General features: G+C 51.6%; 1 protein-coding gene across 1 annotated transcript; it reads left to right on the forward strand.

The window, feature by feature from the left end:
* The first annotated feature begins 75 nt into the window (after nucleotides 1-75).
* On the forward strand, nucleotides 76-16,701 carry EEF1G (eukaryotic translation elongation factor 1 gamma). The gene is made up of 10 exons (XM_077324893.1): nucleotides 76-239; nucleotides 1,390-1,548; nucleotides 3,841-3,904; nucleotides 4,300-4,442; nucleotides 5,466-5,609; nucleotides 6,241-6,370; nucleotides 9,335-9,527; nucleotides 13,390-13,562; nucleotides 13,653-13,777; nucleotides 16,384-16,701. The coding sequence occupies exons 1-10, from the start codon at nucleotides 225-227 to the stop codon at nucleotides 16,540-16,542; spliced, it is 1,305 nt and encodes a 434-aa protein (XP_077181008.1). The 5' UTR covers nucleotides 76-224; the 3' UTR covers nucleotides 16,543-16,701.
* The last annotated feature ends 569 nt before the right edge of the window (nucleotides 16,702-17,270 follow it).

Here is a 17,270-nt window from a genome sequence, read left to right on the forward strand (position 1 = left end):
GTTGCCATTGTCCCTGTCACGCATGCGCCAAACAATTCCTCCCCTCCCCCGCCCGCGCGGTCCTACCATCCTCTTAGACAGCGAGGCTCCGCCTCTCCAGTGACGTCCGGGGAGAGAGAGGGGGCGGGGCGCTCCAAGAATGTCGTGCTCGCCTGCCCAGTTGTCTCGCGGCTCGCTTTACGGCAGTCTCTCGCGACGCTCCTCCTTTTCCTCTCCTCGCTAAGATGGCGGCGGCCGGGGTGAGCTTGCGTTTCCCGATGGGGACCGTTGGCCATCCGTTCCCATCCAGCCTCGGGGGCGGTGGCTGGGCTCTGGGAGTGGCGTGTCTTGAGAGGAGGGCCCCGGCCTTTCGTTTAGGGTAGATATTAGCGGGGGAAAGCGCGGGGACGTCGGAGAGGCGGGCTGGGAAGGGGGCCCAGGTGAAGATAGGGAGTTACCGGTTCCCTTCCCTGGTTTTTGGGTGAAATGATACCGACGTGGCGTTGAGTGGATGTCTGGAGAGGGAGAATGGTTGGTTTCCCAACTCTCTGGGGAAAACTGATTACTGGGGGGCGGGTGGGCTGCTGCAGGGGGTCACAATGAACCCTCTGTCTTCTGGCAGGCTTGTAGGCTGAAGGTCCCCCTTCACAAGGAGTTTAAGTAGAGCTGCGTTAGGCAAAGGGACTTGCCTGGGGTGGCACTCAGCTGTTGAGCCGAGCATCTGTGTGCAGAGGCAGCCTTGCCTCCGTGCACCCGGTGGGTATGGACAGAGCATGACTTTCGTGTTCAGGCTTTATTTTCGGGGGTGGCCAGCAACTGTTGGAGGGATTACTCAGGGATTACTCTCCAGGTGTGAAAACGTGGCCTGCAAGCCTTGGGAGTGTTAAAAATAGGTGGGTTGAAAAGAGCTTGTTCCTTTTGAGAGGATGCAGGGGGGTGTTGGGAGTCTTGAACGGAGTGATCTTTTAGGCAAGCTGGCTAGTTTAGTGGATTCCTCGTCCAATATGATTTGGGATTTCATCATTGGGGGGGAATTAAAATAGTGGGGTTTTATAGTGTTGCTCAGAGTGCATGAGGGTGCTCTGGGTTGGTGGGTGTGGTCGAATGCTGCCAGGGAAGCGACTGTAGTAGCGTTTTTTGTGGAAGGTGTGTCTACAACTGGATTCTGTCTGATGACAGAGCATTAGGATGGGAAGCTCTCCAGAAATCCTGCATTGTAATTTGTGTTGCAGGGACTGAAGGTGCGGGGCGGTACCTGCTATGGGGAAAGGACAGACTTCTACATTTACCTTTTTTAAACTAGGCGTTCTCATCCTTCGGTGGGAAGAGGTACAGCCTGCCTAGGAAAGCGGGTTTTACCCAGAAGGGTGGCTGAGTCAGGCTGCTGATGCTGTCTCATTCTCTTTGCAGACTCTCTACACCTACCCTGAGAATTGGCGAGCATTCAAAGCCCTCATCGCTGCTCAGTACAGTGGTGCCAAGATCAAGGTCCTCTCGGCCCCGCCTCAGTTCCACTTCGGGCAAACCAACAAGACTCCCGAATTCCTGAACAAATTCCCTGTCGGGAAGGTGAGTTGCAGAAGGCTTGCAGGGGCTCCCCCTCCGCCAGCTGCCTGCCTGTCTCGCTGCGTCCATTTGGGTTTCTGTGAGCTGGTGAAATTAGAGCTCTGTGTCTGAGCACCAGGGGTGACCTTGGCAGAAGCTGGCTGGGAGGTGGTGCTGGCTCAATGGGTTTTAGGGCACTGGGTTAACAGACTGTCAAGCAGTTCCAGGTTCAGAGTATCTGGAAAGCCGTGTTATCCCACATCTGATGTATCCGCATGGAGCATTGGGTAGAGATGTTTGGATAGTGTTTCCCAGCATTCAGAGGAGCGTTTGCGTAGGATCTCTATGGCCCTAGTCTGAATCACTGCTCTGCATATGGGGAGTCCTTGGTCTCGTCACCCCCTCAATATCAGGGTGTGACTGGATTGTTGTGAGGACAGCATGGTGGATGGGGAGAACTCTGTAAGCAGCTTTGACTCCATTGGAGCGAAAAGTGGGCTATAAATGTCTGGATTGTAGTGCTCTGCATAGGCTGTCCTATTATCCTTGTCCGCTGACCTTCTAACTAGAATAGACTCATGGTATTTAGACCTGCGCATGGTGAAGATTCAAGCGGGTAGGGATGACAACTAGGGATGTGCAAATGAAAATAAAAATCAGGGTGCTTCCCCCTGAATCAAGTGCCTTTTTCAGTTACAGTAGACCCAAGAAAAATCCAGTCGGATCATTGGGCTAGCTTAGGTTCTCCTGCAGTGCAGTTTAAACCGTGCTGCGGGAGAGTCTGTCACCAGGATCTGTGTGCAGCAGGGAGGTCTCTTCTCGCCACAAGCAGACCTGAGAGGATCAGCTGAGGTAGCAGAAACTGAGAGCGACACCCCAGCTGATCCTGGGCTGGCTTCCCTTGCAGCTTGGTTTAAACCCACTGTAGAGTGCAGCGCTCAGCTCCTTGTTGCTCCAGCTGATTCGGGCTCACATATACTGGCATCTGATCTGATGCATAATCTGATCTGTAATTGTCTTAAATAATATCCCAAAAATACTGGTAATGTATTTTCCTGGTGTTGGACATCTCTAGTGACAATTTGATGAGCCCATCCCACCCCTCTTCAGTTCAGGAAGCTCTCAGGGCTTGAGTGGGCTTCTTCCCCCTCCTTTCAACTAGTGCTAATTTACTACCAGTATTCTGTTTTTAAGGAATAGGCTTGGTCCTCCTCACATTGATGTTAGCCAAGCCATATGCCTTTAGTGTACCTGGGTGGTTCATGTAAAACATAGACTTGTCTGTGATGCTATCAGGAGCCAGCCACTTTCCTGTTGGAAGGCATGAGCAATGGCTAAACATTCAGAGGCAATACACTGAAGAAGAGCAGTAGGCCCAGAGGGCAGGGCAGTTGAGGGGAAAGCTCTTAGCTTCATACCACGTCTGGGTTTCCTGGGGACCTCTGGGTGGTCACTGTGGGGAGCATGAGGCTGGACTGGGTGGAATCTCCAGCATAGCTCCTTTCCACGTTTTTTTTTCTTTTTTTAAATCTTTAATGCAGATGGGCTAACCGAAGGGCCACTTGAGAGTCAGCATGACTGCAGTAGTTAAATGTGGTGGACTTTATTCCGGAGAACCGGGTTGGATTCCCCACTCGTCCGCATGCTGCCTGCTGGGGGGGGGGGGGAGACCTTGAATCAGTCACAGTTTTCTCAGAGTTCTCTCAGCCCAACCAGCCTCACAAGGTGCCCGTTGTGGGGAGAGGAAAGGAAGGTGATTGTAAGCCACTTTGAGAAAAGTGGGATATAAAAAACTGTTCTTGTAGTGATGACGATTTCATGGTGAAGATGCCTCTTCAGATAAGGGCCCTCCTGAGTCATAGCTTTGTCTCTTAACCTCTGTGCAATGTCAGCTTAAGATACACATTGAACAGGGCTTTAAAATGCTGGCTTTTTGTCTTGGAAGGTTCGTTTGAAAACACTTGTCCAATTAAATGCGTAGTTTGCCATAGGATTGGGGGGGGGGGGGGCAGAAGATGTACGGTTAAAAAGGTGTTTCCTCCCCCCCTCCAGTCTAGTTCACAGCTATTTCTGAAACACCTGAGGCTGCTGTCATGGAACCCGTTAACACATTTGCTAGAAAAAAGTGGTAGAGCTCTTCCTGGGTTAAGTCTCTGGAGTTTTATGTTTTTTATTTCTGCCTGCACTGGAGGTACCATAGTGCAAGCTGTAGACTTCCACCTTGGTCCCAGCAGGCCTGGCTGGTGGGGGCAGGTTGTCTTAGTGCCTTGGGGGGCTTTCGCCGGCTGCAGCTTGAAACGCGCCGTTTTTCTGCAGGTCCCTTCCTTCGAAGGAGACGATGGCTTCTGCGTGTTTGAGAGCAACGCCATTGCACATTACGGTAACTCTCATTGTTGTCTCTGCTCTTTGAAAGAAGGGGCAGTTGGGTTGTCCAGAGTCTTCGATTGGCAAACTGCTCCTTAAATTGCTCATGGGGTGGAGTTAGCTTCTAGTGGAAGGCAGAGGGGGTTGGAGAAGAAGGATGGGCGGCAAAGAGAGCTGGCACCTGTCCCTGCCACTCGGCCTGCAGTTGGTTTAAACGAGATGAGGAGCTTGACACCTAAGAACAAGCTACTGAAACCAGATTCTCCTCTTGACTCGACCCCCCAAGTGCCCCGTGTCTTATTTTGGGGCCCGTGGGTGAATAAAAATGGGGTGTGGGGTGAAGAAGCCCCCTTGACCTGGCCTTGTTGGGGCCCCCCTCTCCACCATAACTGACCACTTCCCTCCTTGCAGTCAGCAACGATGAGCTACGAGGAACCACCAAGGAGGCAGCCGCCCAGATCATCCAGTGGGTCAGCTTTGCCGACAGCGACATCGTCCCTCCTGCCAGCACTTGGGTCTTCCCCACGTTGGGCATCATGCATTATAACAAGCAGGTGAGCTGTGAACTGCCAAAGCAGCCGGGTGGCCCATCGAATGCAGCATTCCCCGTTCTGACTGGCAGCTGCTCCTCAGTGACATGGGGCAGAAATTTCTTCCCAGCTCTGCTACCGGAGATGCTGGGGCTTGAATGCAGGATTCTGTGCATGCACGGCAGGTGCTCTTGCTGAGCTATGTGCCCTATCCTGTGTGAGATGCTTTGGCCCCGTGCGGTGGGGTGGGGCACTCATCCACCAGTTTCTTCAATTCAGCGTAGAAACTTAATTTAAAAAAATGTTTCATAGCCTTCACAACTATGTAGGAAAACGTTAATGGCTTTTAAATCATAGAATCATAGAGTTGGAAGGGGCCATACAGGCCATCTAGTCCAACCCCCTGCTCAACGCAGGATCAGCCCTAAGCATCCAAGAAAAATGTGTATCCAACCTTTGCTTGAAGACTGCCAGTGAGGGGGAGCTCACCACCTCCTTAGGCAGCCTATTCCACTGCTGAACTACTCTGACTGAAAAATTTTCCCCTGATATCTAGCCTATATCGTTGTACTTGTAGTTTAAACCCATTGCTGCACGTCCTTTCCTCTGCAGCCAACGGAAACAGCATCCTGCCCTCCTCCAAGTGACAACCTTTCGAATACTTAAAGAGGGCTATCATGTCCCCTCTCAACCTCCTTTTCTCCAGGCTGAACATTCCCAAGTCCCTCAACCTATCTTCATAGGTCTTGGTGCCTTGGCCCCAGATCATCCTCGTCGCTCTCCTCTGTACCCTTTCAATTTTATCTACATCCTTCTTGAATGTACTGTTGCATCTCACAATATATGCTGGGACAATTCCAGCAATTCGCTTACTTTGACCAAGTATCTACAAATATCGTAGCTGACCATAATTGTAATCTTCTCCACAAGGTGCCACAAGAATTTGGGTTGTTGCAGCAGACCAACACAGCTTCCCCTGCTGTGGAGTTTCCTTTCTTAAATATGTTTGTGTGTGGTTCTTTCCCCCCCCCCCCTTTTTTTTTTCAGGCCACAGAATATGCCAAGGAGGAAGTGAAGAGGATTCTAAGCATCCTTGACTCCCATCTGAAAACCAGGACATTCCTGGTGGGCGAGCGGGTCACACTGGCTGACATCACGGTTGTCTGTACTCTCCTCTGGCTTTACAAGCAGGTGGGTTCCTAGGGGCTGGCTGTGGAAGACTCCTCCGGTACCGGCATCCTGTCTCTTAAACACAGTTTACCCTTCATAGGTGAGAGAAATGGGCCAGGTGGGGCTTGTTCAGCTTCTCTGACCAAGTCTGCAGCCTGTTTCTCTGGGTAGGCAGGATTGAAGGGGATGGATCAGTCATCTGCTCCGTGATCCTAGGTTTTTGATGGGGAAGGGCTCACCACTGAGAGAGTAGGGAAATAGCATTTTCCCCAAGCTTTGGGGGCCATGATTGCAGCTTCCCACTTTGCTTGGGTGACTGCCAGAGCTGCTTGGAGATAGTTAAATAGATTCTTAGCTCCCCTGTGCAAGACTTCTTGTTTACCAAATTTGGGTGTGGGGTAGAAGATTACAAACATACATGAACACTGCTGAAAATTCACACCCAGCAGTCCAAAGTTGTTGCAAAGATTTCTTCTTCCAAACTCCGCATGCTGAGTCATGTGACTCCACTAGTCATGAAGGAAGAGCATAGAGTTCCTGCAGGCCCAAGAACCTCCTGCTGGGTATTTCAGACATCCCAGCCAGAGCAAGGGGGCTTGTGCTGAGATGCCTGGCTTCTGCCCAAGAACTTCCCGGTCCTCTCCGTTGGCAGGTTTTGGAGCCCTCTTTCCGCCAGTCTTACGGAAACGTCAACCGCTGGTTCATCACCTGCATAAACCAGCCGCAGTTCATGGCTGTCCTGGGAGAGGTGAAGCTCTGCGAGAAGATGGCACAGTTTGACGGTAAGGGCAGCTGTGGGGGACGGCACTAATCTTTAGTGGGTCAAAGAAATGAGGGGGGTTGGTCGCCCCTGTCCTTTTTCAGATCTGTAGGGTCTTGTTGCTAGTTGCCAACTGAATAGTGGGGGAGGTGGTGTGCCTTGCCAACTCTGCCTTCCAGTTTTCTTTAAAAATAGGACAGGCTGGAAAATGGCCAATACCTTTAGCAGCAAAAGAAGGGGGCGATGCTGTAACCTTTTTGCTCCTAGTTGGTTCTGCTCCGGTGCCACACTGTAACACAGTCACAGCCAGTTTGGGTGTATCATTCTGTCCCAGTGAAAGCAGTGCTTCGAAGATGGCGCCATCCACACTTTGTGCCGGAGCAGGAGCGGGGCCGTGTTCCAACACAGGCTTTCGGAAAGAAAGTGGATGCCTGCTGTCCATGTAAATGCAGGGCCTATCCTTGAGCTGTGCTTCCTGTGCTTTACAGCTCCTGTCATTCAAAGTAGAGCCATTTTTGTAGCGTGCCATCAAGGGATCCGGGCTGGGGGTTTCTAGGTCTTCTGTGCTTGTCTCTTAAGACCCTGGTGTGCCTTGCTGGGTTTCTGGGGTTAAGAATACATGATGCTGACTTATTCCTGGTCTGTTCAAGCCAGTATTGGGCACTTGGGCTGGTTGTGGAACTCTAAGGCAGCCTTTTTCAACCTTTTCACCATTGAGAAACCCCTGATAACATTCTTCAAGAATCCCTGGAAGTTATGCAATCGTGCAGAATGTGATGGGGAAGCAGAGCTGTGTATGGGGCCCACTCAGGGCCCCCTCCTCTTCCCGCTCCTTCAAGCCCATCATTGACCATTTTGGGAGTGGGTAAACATGATCATATCAGTAAACCGCTTAGGGAGAGGTATAAATAATTGGCTAAGGTGGGTGGGCCGAGTCCGGGATACAGAATGGTCTGATCGGATGGCGCACAGTGCGTGCCTTCCAATTGGCCCCAGACTGACAACAGAGGGGCCCATCGGCCAACTGCCTCCACTTCGTAGTGGAAGCTGGGCACTTGGTGGGGAGAGGGTTGGGTGGGAGAGCCTTCTCTGCGGGCCTCGGAGCAGGCCCACCACCTCAGGGACGCAGCTGGCTTGCTCCGACGCCCACAGGGAAGCTGGGGAATCTCCGGGGAAGGGGACAGCGGGGGTGGGGGGTGGGGCTTTCAAAGCCCATGTATATATGTATATGTATACATATATATATCCAGTAAAGACCCACGGGCCCTCCTCTTGGCTGCTGTGACAGTGTTGTTATTTTTAAAATGCTTTTTGAACCCTCTGACCGATTCACCTACTGTATTTGCTGGCGTACAAGACGACTGGGCGTATAAGACGACCCCCCAACATTTCCACTCAAAACATAGAGTTTGTAACATTACGTTACAGTACTATGGGCCACTATGGGCAGCTATGTCTATCCCAACTGAAGTGCACCCGGCGTATAGGACGACCCCCCCACTTGGAGGCATGTTTTTCAGGGGGGAAAAGTAGTCTTATACGCCAGCAAATACTGTAGTTTGGTGATGTCACGAATCTACATTTGCCTTTGCGTTTAACAAAGCTGCTCACCAGCTGGTTAAGACTGTAGAGATCAAAACTTTTCTTTCTGCTCAAGCATAAAATGTTCTTCCGTCAGAAACTGTGTGCACTTTTTTTTGTTTGCTGGAATAGAGCCTAGCAGCCATAAACCTTTAATGTGTCTATCTCTAGTAAAAGGATTGGATTGGATTCAACAATTCCATTCCTCTAATGGGTGGTGTCTTGTTCTCGCAGAATATGCCTCTCCCACCACTGCAGGACTTAATAGAATGGAGTCCTAAGTAAGTGTATTTGAAATAAAGCAGAGGTTTGCATAGCTTGTTAGAAGCCTCCAGGGAGGGTGGCATATAAATGTAATAAATAAATAAACAGCTTAGATCAGGGTCCCCAACGTGGTGCCCAGGGGCTCCATGAGACTTCCCGATGCTTTTTCTGGCACTTAACAAGTCTTTTTAGAAAGTGGGTCAGGCCAGCCTTGCCCAGAAAGGCTTTTGATTGGCCACTGGAGAGTTGATTGGCTGTGCAGATTTTTTTTAAATGTTGCCTTGGTGGCAGCTGCCACCACACCACAGCAATCTTCCCTGTTGTGACTGAAATAAAACTGGCAATGTTTTTTGTGGCTTGCTCCACCTCGCAAAATCACATGTTATAGTCCTGCTATATACTGCATTGGCCAGACCCCACCTGGAGTCCTGGGTGCAGTTCTGGAAGCCTCACTTCAAAAAGGACGTGGACAAAATGGAGAGGGTTCAGAGGAGAACGACGAGGATGATTCGGGGCCTGGGGACCAAGCCCTGTGAGGAAAGGCTGAGGGACTTGGGACTGTTCAGCCTGGAGAAGAGGAGGCTGAGAGGGGACATGATGGCTCTCTTTAATTATTTGAAAGGTTGTTCCTTGGAGGAGGGCAGGGAGTGGTTCCTATTGGCAGCAGAGGGGAGGACCCACAGTGATGGCTTTAAACTGCATATAGAACGATATCGGCTAAATAGCGAAAAATAAACAATTCACTATCAGGGTATTCAGCAGTGGAATCACCAGCAGTCTAAGCAGAGCCTGGACAGATCCTTCTCCTGGATGCTTTAGGCTGATCCTGCCTTGAGCAGGGGGTTGGACTAGATTGCCTGTATGCCCCTTCTTGGCCATATCTGTGTCTTCTGAGCAAGATTGCATCTCTCTTGAAGGCTTCCAGCTAGATGGGGCTGTTGGATCTCCAAGGACAAGGTTTGAGTCCAGTAGCACATCTAAGACAAACGAAAATTCTGTTCTGGACTTAATGTTCCTTGTTCAAGAGCTAAAGCTTCATTGTTGTCAATTCAAACTTGGTTCTGTTGCTGCAGACCAAACACCTGAGTCTGTCTTCATAGTTGAGGCCCTAGTCTGTCTTATTCGATGTCTTGTCTCACAGCTAAGAAGTTTGCTGAAAATCAGCCCAAGAAGGAAGCGCCGAAGAAGGAGAAGCAGCCAAAAGAAGAGAAGAAGCCAGAGAAGAAAGAAGAGAGGAAGCCAGCACCTGAGCCCGAGGAAGAGATGGATGAGTGTGAGCAGGCCTTGGCAGCTGAGCCAAAATCCAAAGACCCCTTTGCTCACCTGCCCAAGAGGTAAGGCCCGGGACTGGAGAGGTGTTGCAAATTGTCAGACGCTTGTGATGGCAGGGTTTCTGCTTAGCCAGCTGATGGCTGGATCTGTTTATGCACTCATAAGAACACAAGAAAAGCACTGCTGGCTCAGATCACTGATCCATCTAGCCCACTCTCCTGTCTCATAGAGTGGCCAGCCAGCTCCTGGGAGGCCATAGAGGTCAAGACCTTTTGCCTCCTGGACCAGAGGTTGACTGCCTCTGAACATGGAGGTTCCCTTCAGTCACTGAGGCTATCAGCTACTCACAATCGAATCTTTGATTCTATCAAATCCTCTTTTAAAGCTGTTTCCCCCCATGGCCCTCTACATCCTCTGTCAGCAAATTCCACATTTTAGAAAAAGAGTTGGTTTTTATATCCTGCTTTTCAGTGCCCGAAGAAGCTCCTAAGATGCTTACAATTGCCTTTCCTTCTTCTACCCACAACAGACACTGTGAGGTAGGTGAGGCGGAGAGAGCCCAGATATTACTGCTCGGTCAGAACATAACTATCAGGACTGTGATGAGCCCAAGGTTACCCAGATTGGGTGCATGTGGTCACTCATAATTTAACCATAATATGATGAAGAGGCAAAGAATGGTGTTACCATTCAGTTCTTCCTCTCTGCATCCTCTCAGTGTGTTTACATAATATGTCTTTCTCCCTGGTTCTCAAGGTAGATTAAGTGCTATCCATATGAGGGAACATTCAGTAAACAATGAAAAACAGCTGAAACAAAGTGTGTTAACGTGACAAATTAAAAGAGGCAAGATTGTCCTCTCCAAGGCCTTCTCAGCACTGTCCCCGGCCTGGTGGCACACTGCCTAATGAGATCAGGGCATGAATCAGTTCTACAGGGCATGTAAGGTGGAAGGGTTCCACCTGGCCTATAGCTGTGGCCTAGAACCCTGCCAACAAAAGTGCGTTTAGTCAAGGCTATGGTCTTCCCAGTTGCAATGTATGGCTGCGAAAGTTGGACCATAAGGAAGGCCGAGCGTCAAAGAATTGAGGCTTTTGAACTTTGGTGCTGGAGAAGACTCTTGCGAGTCCCTTGGACTGCAAGGCGAACAAACCGGTCAGTCCTAGAGGAGATCAGCCCTGACTGCTCTTTAGAAGGCCAGATCCTGAAGATGAAACTCAAATACTTTGGCCACCTCATGAGAAGGAAGGACTCCCTGGAGAAGAGCCTAATGCTGGGAGCGATCGAGGGCAAAAGAAGAAGGGGACGACAGAGAATGAGGTGGCTGGATGGAGTCACTGAAGCAGTAGGTGCAAACTTAAATGGACTCCGGGGAATGGTAGAGGACAGGAAGGCCTGGAGGATCATTGTCCATGGGGTCGCGATTGGTCAGACACGACTTCGCACATAACAACAACAAAGAAATAACATCAGAACATGCTGACCTTCCTGCCTAAAAATCCACCCACCAGTCAGGTTCTCCTGGAATTTAACATCTCTCTCTCTCTCACTCTCAGTCACACACACACACACACAGTTTAGTATACTTAGTAAGACCCCTTTAAGGAGGAGAAGGCTTGTTAATTTGGATATTTTAAACTTAAACTTTAAATATTATCATTTGATTGTCTTTATATTCCATGTTTAAAATTATATTGTATCCTTGATTTTATTGAATTTTGTTGTGAGCCACCCTGCACTACTAGGGAAGAATGGAATGCAGGTGGAGCATTAAATCAAATGCCCGATTATGTAGGGTTGTGCGCTTCGTCTGCCAAGGCAGCCGTTCACGCCCGGTGGCAGCATGCAACCCGCACACAGGCGCAGAGCTCTGTACCTGTGTGCGCTGACTGGCACGCCGCCACCACCCTTCCCCCGCACCTCAGTGCTGGCTGCTTCGGGCTTGAACAGTCACTTCGGCAGCCTAAATACATAACCCTATAACTGACAGCGATCCATCCCCACTCCTCCACATGCAGCCAGCTTGGGTAATCTTGGTCCTGTCACAGTTCTCGCAGAGCTCTCTCAGCCTCACCTATCTCACAGGGTCTCTCTTGTGGGGAGAGGAAGGGAAAAGGTGTTTGTAATCCGCTTTGGGTCTCCTTCAAGCAGTGAAAAGCAGAACACTAAAAAAAAAACACCTCCTGTGTACTTGGCCTGCTGGGAATGATGTTGTTGAGTGTTCCAAACTGCCTTACCTTGATGGTTGGCCTCTCCTGAGAGCCAGTTTGGTGTAGTGGTTAGGAGTGTGGACTTCTAATCTGGCATGCCGGGTTCGATTCTGCGCTCTCCCAAATGCAGCCAGCTGGGGTGACCTTGGGCACTGATAAAGCTGTTCTGACCGAGCAGTGATATCAGCGCTCTCTCAGCCTCACCCACCCCACAGGGTGTCTGTTGTGGGGAGAGGAATGGGAAGGCGACTGTAAGCCGCTTTGAGCCTCCTTCAGGTAGGGAAAAGCGGCATATAAGAACCAACTCTTCTTCTTCTTCTTCTTCCTCCGCTCCTGCTTGGCAAGAGCTGGACTTGAAGCATCCCAATCAGATGAGCTTACTGCTGAGGGGTGACCGGTGCTCTCCAGAGCAGTTTTGAGAACCAGGATCGTAAGCAGTACCTGCTGGGCCGTGGTGCTTTTGAAAACAGAGAGGCTCAGTGCCTATAGACTTTCCATTGGGGCTTGCAGAGGGGGGGGGGGTGCATTTGCAGCTTTCCAAGCATGCCCTGCTTGACCCAGATAGCCCAGGCTAGCTCGATCTCATCGCATCTTTGAGGCTGAGCACAGTCGGTCCTTAGTACTTGTATGGGAGACTGCGACATAGAGAAGAGGAAGAGTTGGTTCTTCTTTGCCGCTTTTCTCTCCCCGAAGGAGTCTCAAAGCGGCTTACAGTCGCCTTCCCTTTCCTCTCCCCTCAACAGACAGACACCCTGTGAGTGAGGTGAGGCTGAGAAAGCCCTGATATGACTGCTACGTCAGAATAGCTCTTATCAGGACTGTGACTTGCCCAAGGTCACCCAGCTTGACTGCATATGGAGGAGCGGGGAATCAAACCTGGATCTCTAGATTAGAAGTCCATGCTACTAACCACTACACCAAAGCAATGGCCGACCTGTTCTGTTAGTCGCTTGCTTTGAAAACCCCACAGGATTGCAGTGACTGGGCTGTGGCTTAATAGCAAAAAAGAAAGAAAAAGGATCGGTCCAGTCTAAAATAGACATTCCCAAGTATTGGTTCGCTGACTGGCCACCAGGGGGCAGGAGAGGTCTGTTGCTTGGTGGCAGCTGGGGCCGAATCCGCCTTCTCCCCCACCCTGCCACGTGCCCGGGACAGACTTGGTGTTCCGTTCCAGCCCGGCTGGTCCCTCCCCTCCTCTGCTGGGACCAGGGCCGGGAGCCGCCCTCGCTTACAGCCGGTGGGATCTGTTTTGCCAGAAGTGTGGGCGGCCAGTGGCCAGTGTCCTAGCCTTGCCTGGCAGGGCAAAGTTAGAATGATTGGGGGCTCCAGCGAGGCTGAAGGGAAGCAAGAAGAAGAGTGGTTCTTATAGGCTGCTTTTCTCCTTCCCTCCCTCTGAGGGAACTCCCTGTGAGGTAGTTGGGACTGAGAGAGCTCTGAGAGAACTGAGACTGGCAGGTATAGAAACCAACGCTGCTGCTTCTTGCCCCCCTCACGCCCCTAGAAGAGTTGGGGGGATACTTTTTTGAGCATCAGTGAAGAAGTTGCCCAACCTTGAGGCTGGCCCGCTCTCCCCTCCAGCCTCCTATTTGACAGTCTTGCTGCTTTTTCTTTCTCTTTCCTCCCCCCCCCCCCCCCGCCCCCATTGCATGGTAGGGCCTTGCGGGAGCAGCGCAGGGTTTGTGTGGGTGAGTCTAACCAGCAGCTCTCTTCCTAGCCCCTTCGTCATGGACGAGTTCAAGCGCAAGTACTCCAACGAAGACACCCTCACGGTGGCCCTGCCTCACTTCTGGGAGCATTTTGACAAGGAGGGCTGGTCCGTCTGGTACGCGGAGTATCGCTTCCCCGAGGAGCTGGCGCAGACGTTCATGAGCTGCAATCTCATCACAGGTAAGAGCCCGGCCCGTTCCCTTTCCCTGCTCGGGGGCAGCAGCGCCCAGGGAGTCACTTCTTTCCTTTCCTCCCACCTCCCCCAAACAGGCATGTTCCAGCGCCTGGACAAACTGCGCAAGAATGCCTTTGCTTCCGTCATCCTTTTTGGCACCAACAACGCTAGCAGCATTTCGGGCGTGTGGGTCTTCCGTGGGCAAGACCTTGCCTTTCCGGTGAGTGGGGATGGGGGGGGGGGGGCTCGCTCAAAAGTCAGGGTGCCCTGTGCTGGAATCAGTGGCGCTCGTGGGTGGGAAGCACAGGGGAATTCCTAGATCTGTTCTGCCAGTGGCAGGATTTCCCCCTGGAGTGCAAAATGCGGCTTCTTTCGTCAGAGGGCACTTCCGTGACCCGGGTAGCCCAGGCAAGCCCGAACCTGTCTGACCTTTGCTAGGATTTGGATGGGAGACTTTTGAGGATTTGGATGGAGTTCCTGCAGGGAACACTAGGGGGCAGTATGCAGAGGCAGAGAGTAGCCAACCACCTATGAAGGTCCCTTGCCTGGCTTCCGGGCAACCCTTGGATCTTCTGGCTATATTACACATGCCGTACAATATCTAATATGAGAGAAAGGCTCCCTGCACACTAGCATTGTGTAGTGGTTAAGAGAATCAGACTCCGAACGAGGAGTGAAGTCTGCCGGGTGACCTTGGGTCATCCCCAGTTCTCTCAGAGCTCTCTCAGCCCCACTTCCCTTACAAGGTGCCTGTTGTGGTGAGAGGATGTAGACTGCTTTGACTCCTTAAGGTAGAGAAAAGCGGGGTCTAAAAAACTGCTCTTTTTCTTCTTTGCTTGGGGGATGAGAGGTCCATAGGATTTCAGATTGTGATTTTGTAAGGAGATCTGTACTTTGGCGCAACGTCCTTTAGGTGTCCCTCTTGCAAGCGCGTTTGGGGCAGGAGCCTGCCCTCTCTAGAGTCAGAACAGGGGCCTCGCCCAGTCTCTGAGGATCTAAGGCAAATTGTGCTTTGGATCAAGGATGGCTGCGGTAACATGATCCTTAATGCAAAGGAGCAGCCTCAGCTTATGACTCAGCAACGGGCTGCAAGGAATTTTCTTTGGGGTGGGCTTGGTTCTGTGCACATAAAAGTTTAATCCCACGGAGGCTTATTTGATTTTCCAGCTTAGTTGTGTGCATGGATCTCTGTCCACATTTCCAGTCAGGCTCAACATGGGTAGCTGTGTTAGTCTGTCCACAGCAGTAAGAAACTCACAACATTTGTGGCAGCAGAGGAGCTTTCATGAGTCACTGCTCACTTCTACAGATATCAGAAGAAGCGAGCAGCGACTGGCAAAAGCAAATTTAGTGAGTCTTTCAGGCACTGCTGGGCTTTCGCTGTTTCCTATTGGTACTCGGGTATTTTCAGACATATGCCAGATCCGATGTATCTCTGGACTTGTCAAAACAGAGATAGAAGTTGTTCCTGTGGAATGGGCTGTGAGGAACCTTGTGTTTTGCTGGTAGGGCCAATTCAGCGCACACACATGTGGCGTTTATCTTTTGACCGAGGAAATGACACACTGATGGCTTCTCGGCGTGTGCCCCCAGCGAGTGGTGCTAGGGAACAGGAGGCCCATCCAGGGAAGGAGCAGGGCAGTGCTTTACAGGTGCACCCACACGATGCCGACTTATTTTAAGGAAATGCCATAGTCATTGGGGTGAGACACATGCGAGCGTTGTTACTGAAACCCGACTCTCGCTTGTCCAAGTAAATTCCAAAATGTATCGAAAATCGGGACAAGCCAAAGCAGGCAGCAAAAACACTTTCAAAAGCAGCAGCTGGAGAACAGCCTTGAGGCCAGGCCGATCCAGAGTTGAGAGGGGAGCAAAAGCAGAAGAGAACGCCTGAGCACCTGCGCTGGAGGTGTGCCGGGCGAAGGGATCTGGCATTGTGCTGCAAAGGCCCTCTCCACCGCCCACTCCCCTCTTGCTGCCAGGGGGTGGCTGGAGAAGGGCCTCGGGAGCGGCTCGATGAGTTCCCACGGGTTGGAAAGGTCATCCAGACACCCTACACCCAGAACATTTCAGAGCCTTAGGTGTCCAGTACAAACACTTTGCCTTGCGCCTGGGAACAGGCCGGGAACCCGCATTGCGTTTGCCGACACGGGGGTAATACGATCACGCCGGCATCTCCTTGTCAACACCCTCGCGGGCGGTGGGTCTGTGGCCGCCATGAGATCTTCTGAGCTTTACAATAGTCTGGCCTTGATGCAGTCAGAGCATGAATAACTGTCAGCGGGGCATTTCTTTCCAGGAAAGGGCACAGCTGGGCGTACCAGCCAGCAGGAGAAGGATTCGTAGCTGCAGGAGAGCAGTGGGGAGCGGTGGAATAAGTGAAGTTTAGCCTGCGAAGTCCACGCTAAACCTTTGCCGTGACAGGAGCCAAGAGCTGTCCTGGCCCCTCTTCCATCCCACCAATAGAAGGGATCCTAGTTTTGGTGTAGGTTTGGGCCATCGTAGCCTCATGGGATCCTCTGGAACATGCCCCTCCGGGTGGTGCAGTGATTTAAGAGCAGCAGCTTCTAATCTGGAGAGCCGGGTTTGATTCCCCGCTCTCCCACATGCAGCCAGCTGGGTGACCTTGGGCTAGTCACAGTCCTGTTAAAGCTGTTCTCACAGAGCAGTCCTATCAGTGCTTTCTCAGCCCCACCTACATCACAGGCTACCTGTTGCGGGGAGAGGAAGGGAAGCTCCTTCCGGTAGAGAAAAGCAGCATATAAATACCAACTCCCCTCCTTCTTCTCTACCTCATACTGATGGCCCTCTCATGCCTTTCCACAGCTGAGCCCCGACTGGCAGGTGGACTACGAATCTTACACCTGGAGGAAGCTGGACCCGGATAGCGAGGAGTGCAAGACGCTGGTGAAGGAGTACTTCCTGTGGGAGGGGGAGTTCAAGCACGTTGGCAAGGCCTTTTGCCAGGGCAAGATCTTCAAGTGAAGAAAAGGCAGGAGGACTGTTCTCCCCCCCCCCCCCAACACGGACCTAACGAAGGACAAAAGAGCTCCCCCACAGAGCCGCCGGTGGCCACAACATCGCAAAGAGGGAGAGACGGCGTGACGTTCCAAGACGTGTATTAAAAGCCCAAGTGTGCTAGTACCGCATGTGTCGGTCTGCTTCCTGACGGAGGGGAGGGGAGGCATATAGGATGAACCCTCCAGGTGCCGTTTGTGGCTTCCTAAAGCAGCCATGTTGGTGTTTGGGTGTCTCCAGGAGGCAGTGTGGCGTACTAGTGGTTAATAGCAGCAGCTTCTAATCTGGCCAGCCGGGTTTGATTTCCCGTTCCTCCATATACAGCCAGCTGGGTGACCTTGGGTTAGTCACAAACCTAATAGTGCTGTTCTCACAGAGCAGTTCTGGTAGAAGCTCTCTCTGTCCTACCCTACCCCACAGGGTGTCTGTTGTGGGGAGAGGGAAGGGAAGGTGATTGCAGTGGCTTTGAGAATCCCTCGGGCAGTGAAAAGCAGAGTTTAAAAACCAGCTCCTTCTTCCTTTGTCCTGCTGTGGCTGCTGGATCCTTCTGGGTTGTCTCTGTGGGCCAGCCAAGTGAGGCTGTTTTCCATGGCTCAGTCACACCTCTTTGTACGTGAAAGACCCAAAGTTCGCTCCCTAGCTTTCCCTTTTGGAGCCTGCAGGTGCCTTTGGGAACACCGACACAGCGTGGTGGG

The sequence above is a fragment of the Paroedura picta genome, chromosome 1 (genome assembly GCF_049243985.1).
Source record: "Paroedura picta isolate Pp20150507F chromosome 1, Ppicta_v3.0, whole genome shotgun sequence".
NCBI lineage: Eukaryota > Metazoa > Chordata > Lepidosauria > Squamata > Gekkonidae > Paroedura > Paroedura picta.

What these genes read in the sequence shown, in the direction of transcription:
- EEF1G (XM_077324893.1), top strand. An exon ending in GAAGATGGCACAGTTTGACG is followed by an intron (nt 6,371 to 9,334) that starts GTAAGGGCAGCT and finishes CTTGTCTCACAG; the next exon opens with CTAAGAAGTTTGCTGAAAAT. An exon ending in GGCAAGACCTTGCCTTTCCG is followed by an intron (nt 13,778 to 16,383) that starts GTGAGTGGGGAT and finishes GCCTTTCCACAG; the next exon opens with CTGAGCCCCGACTGGCAGGT.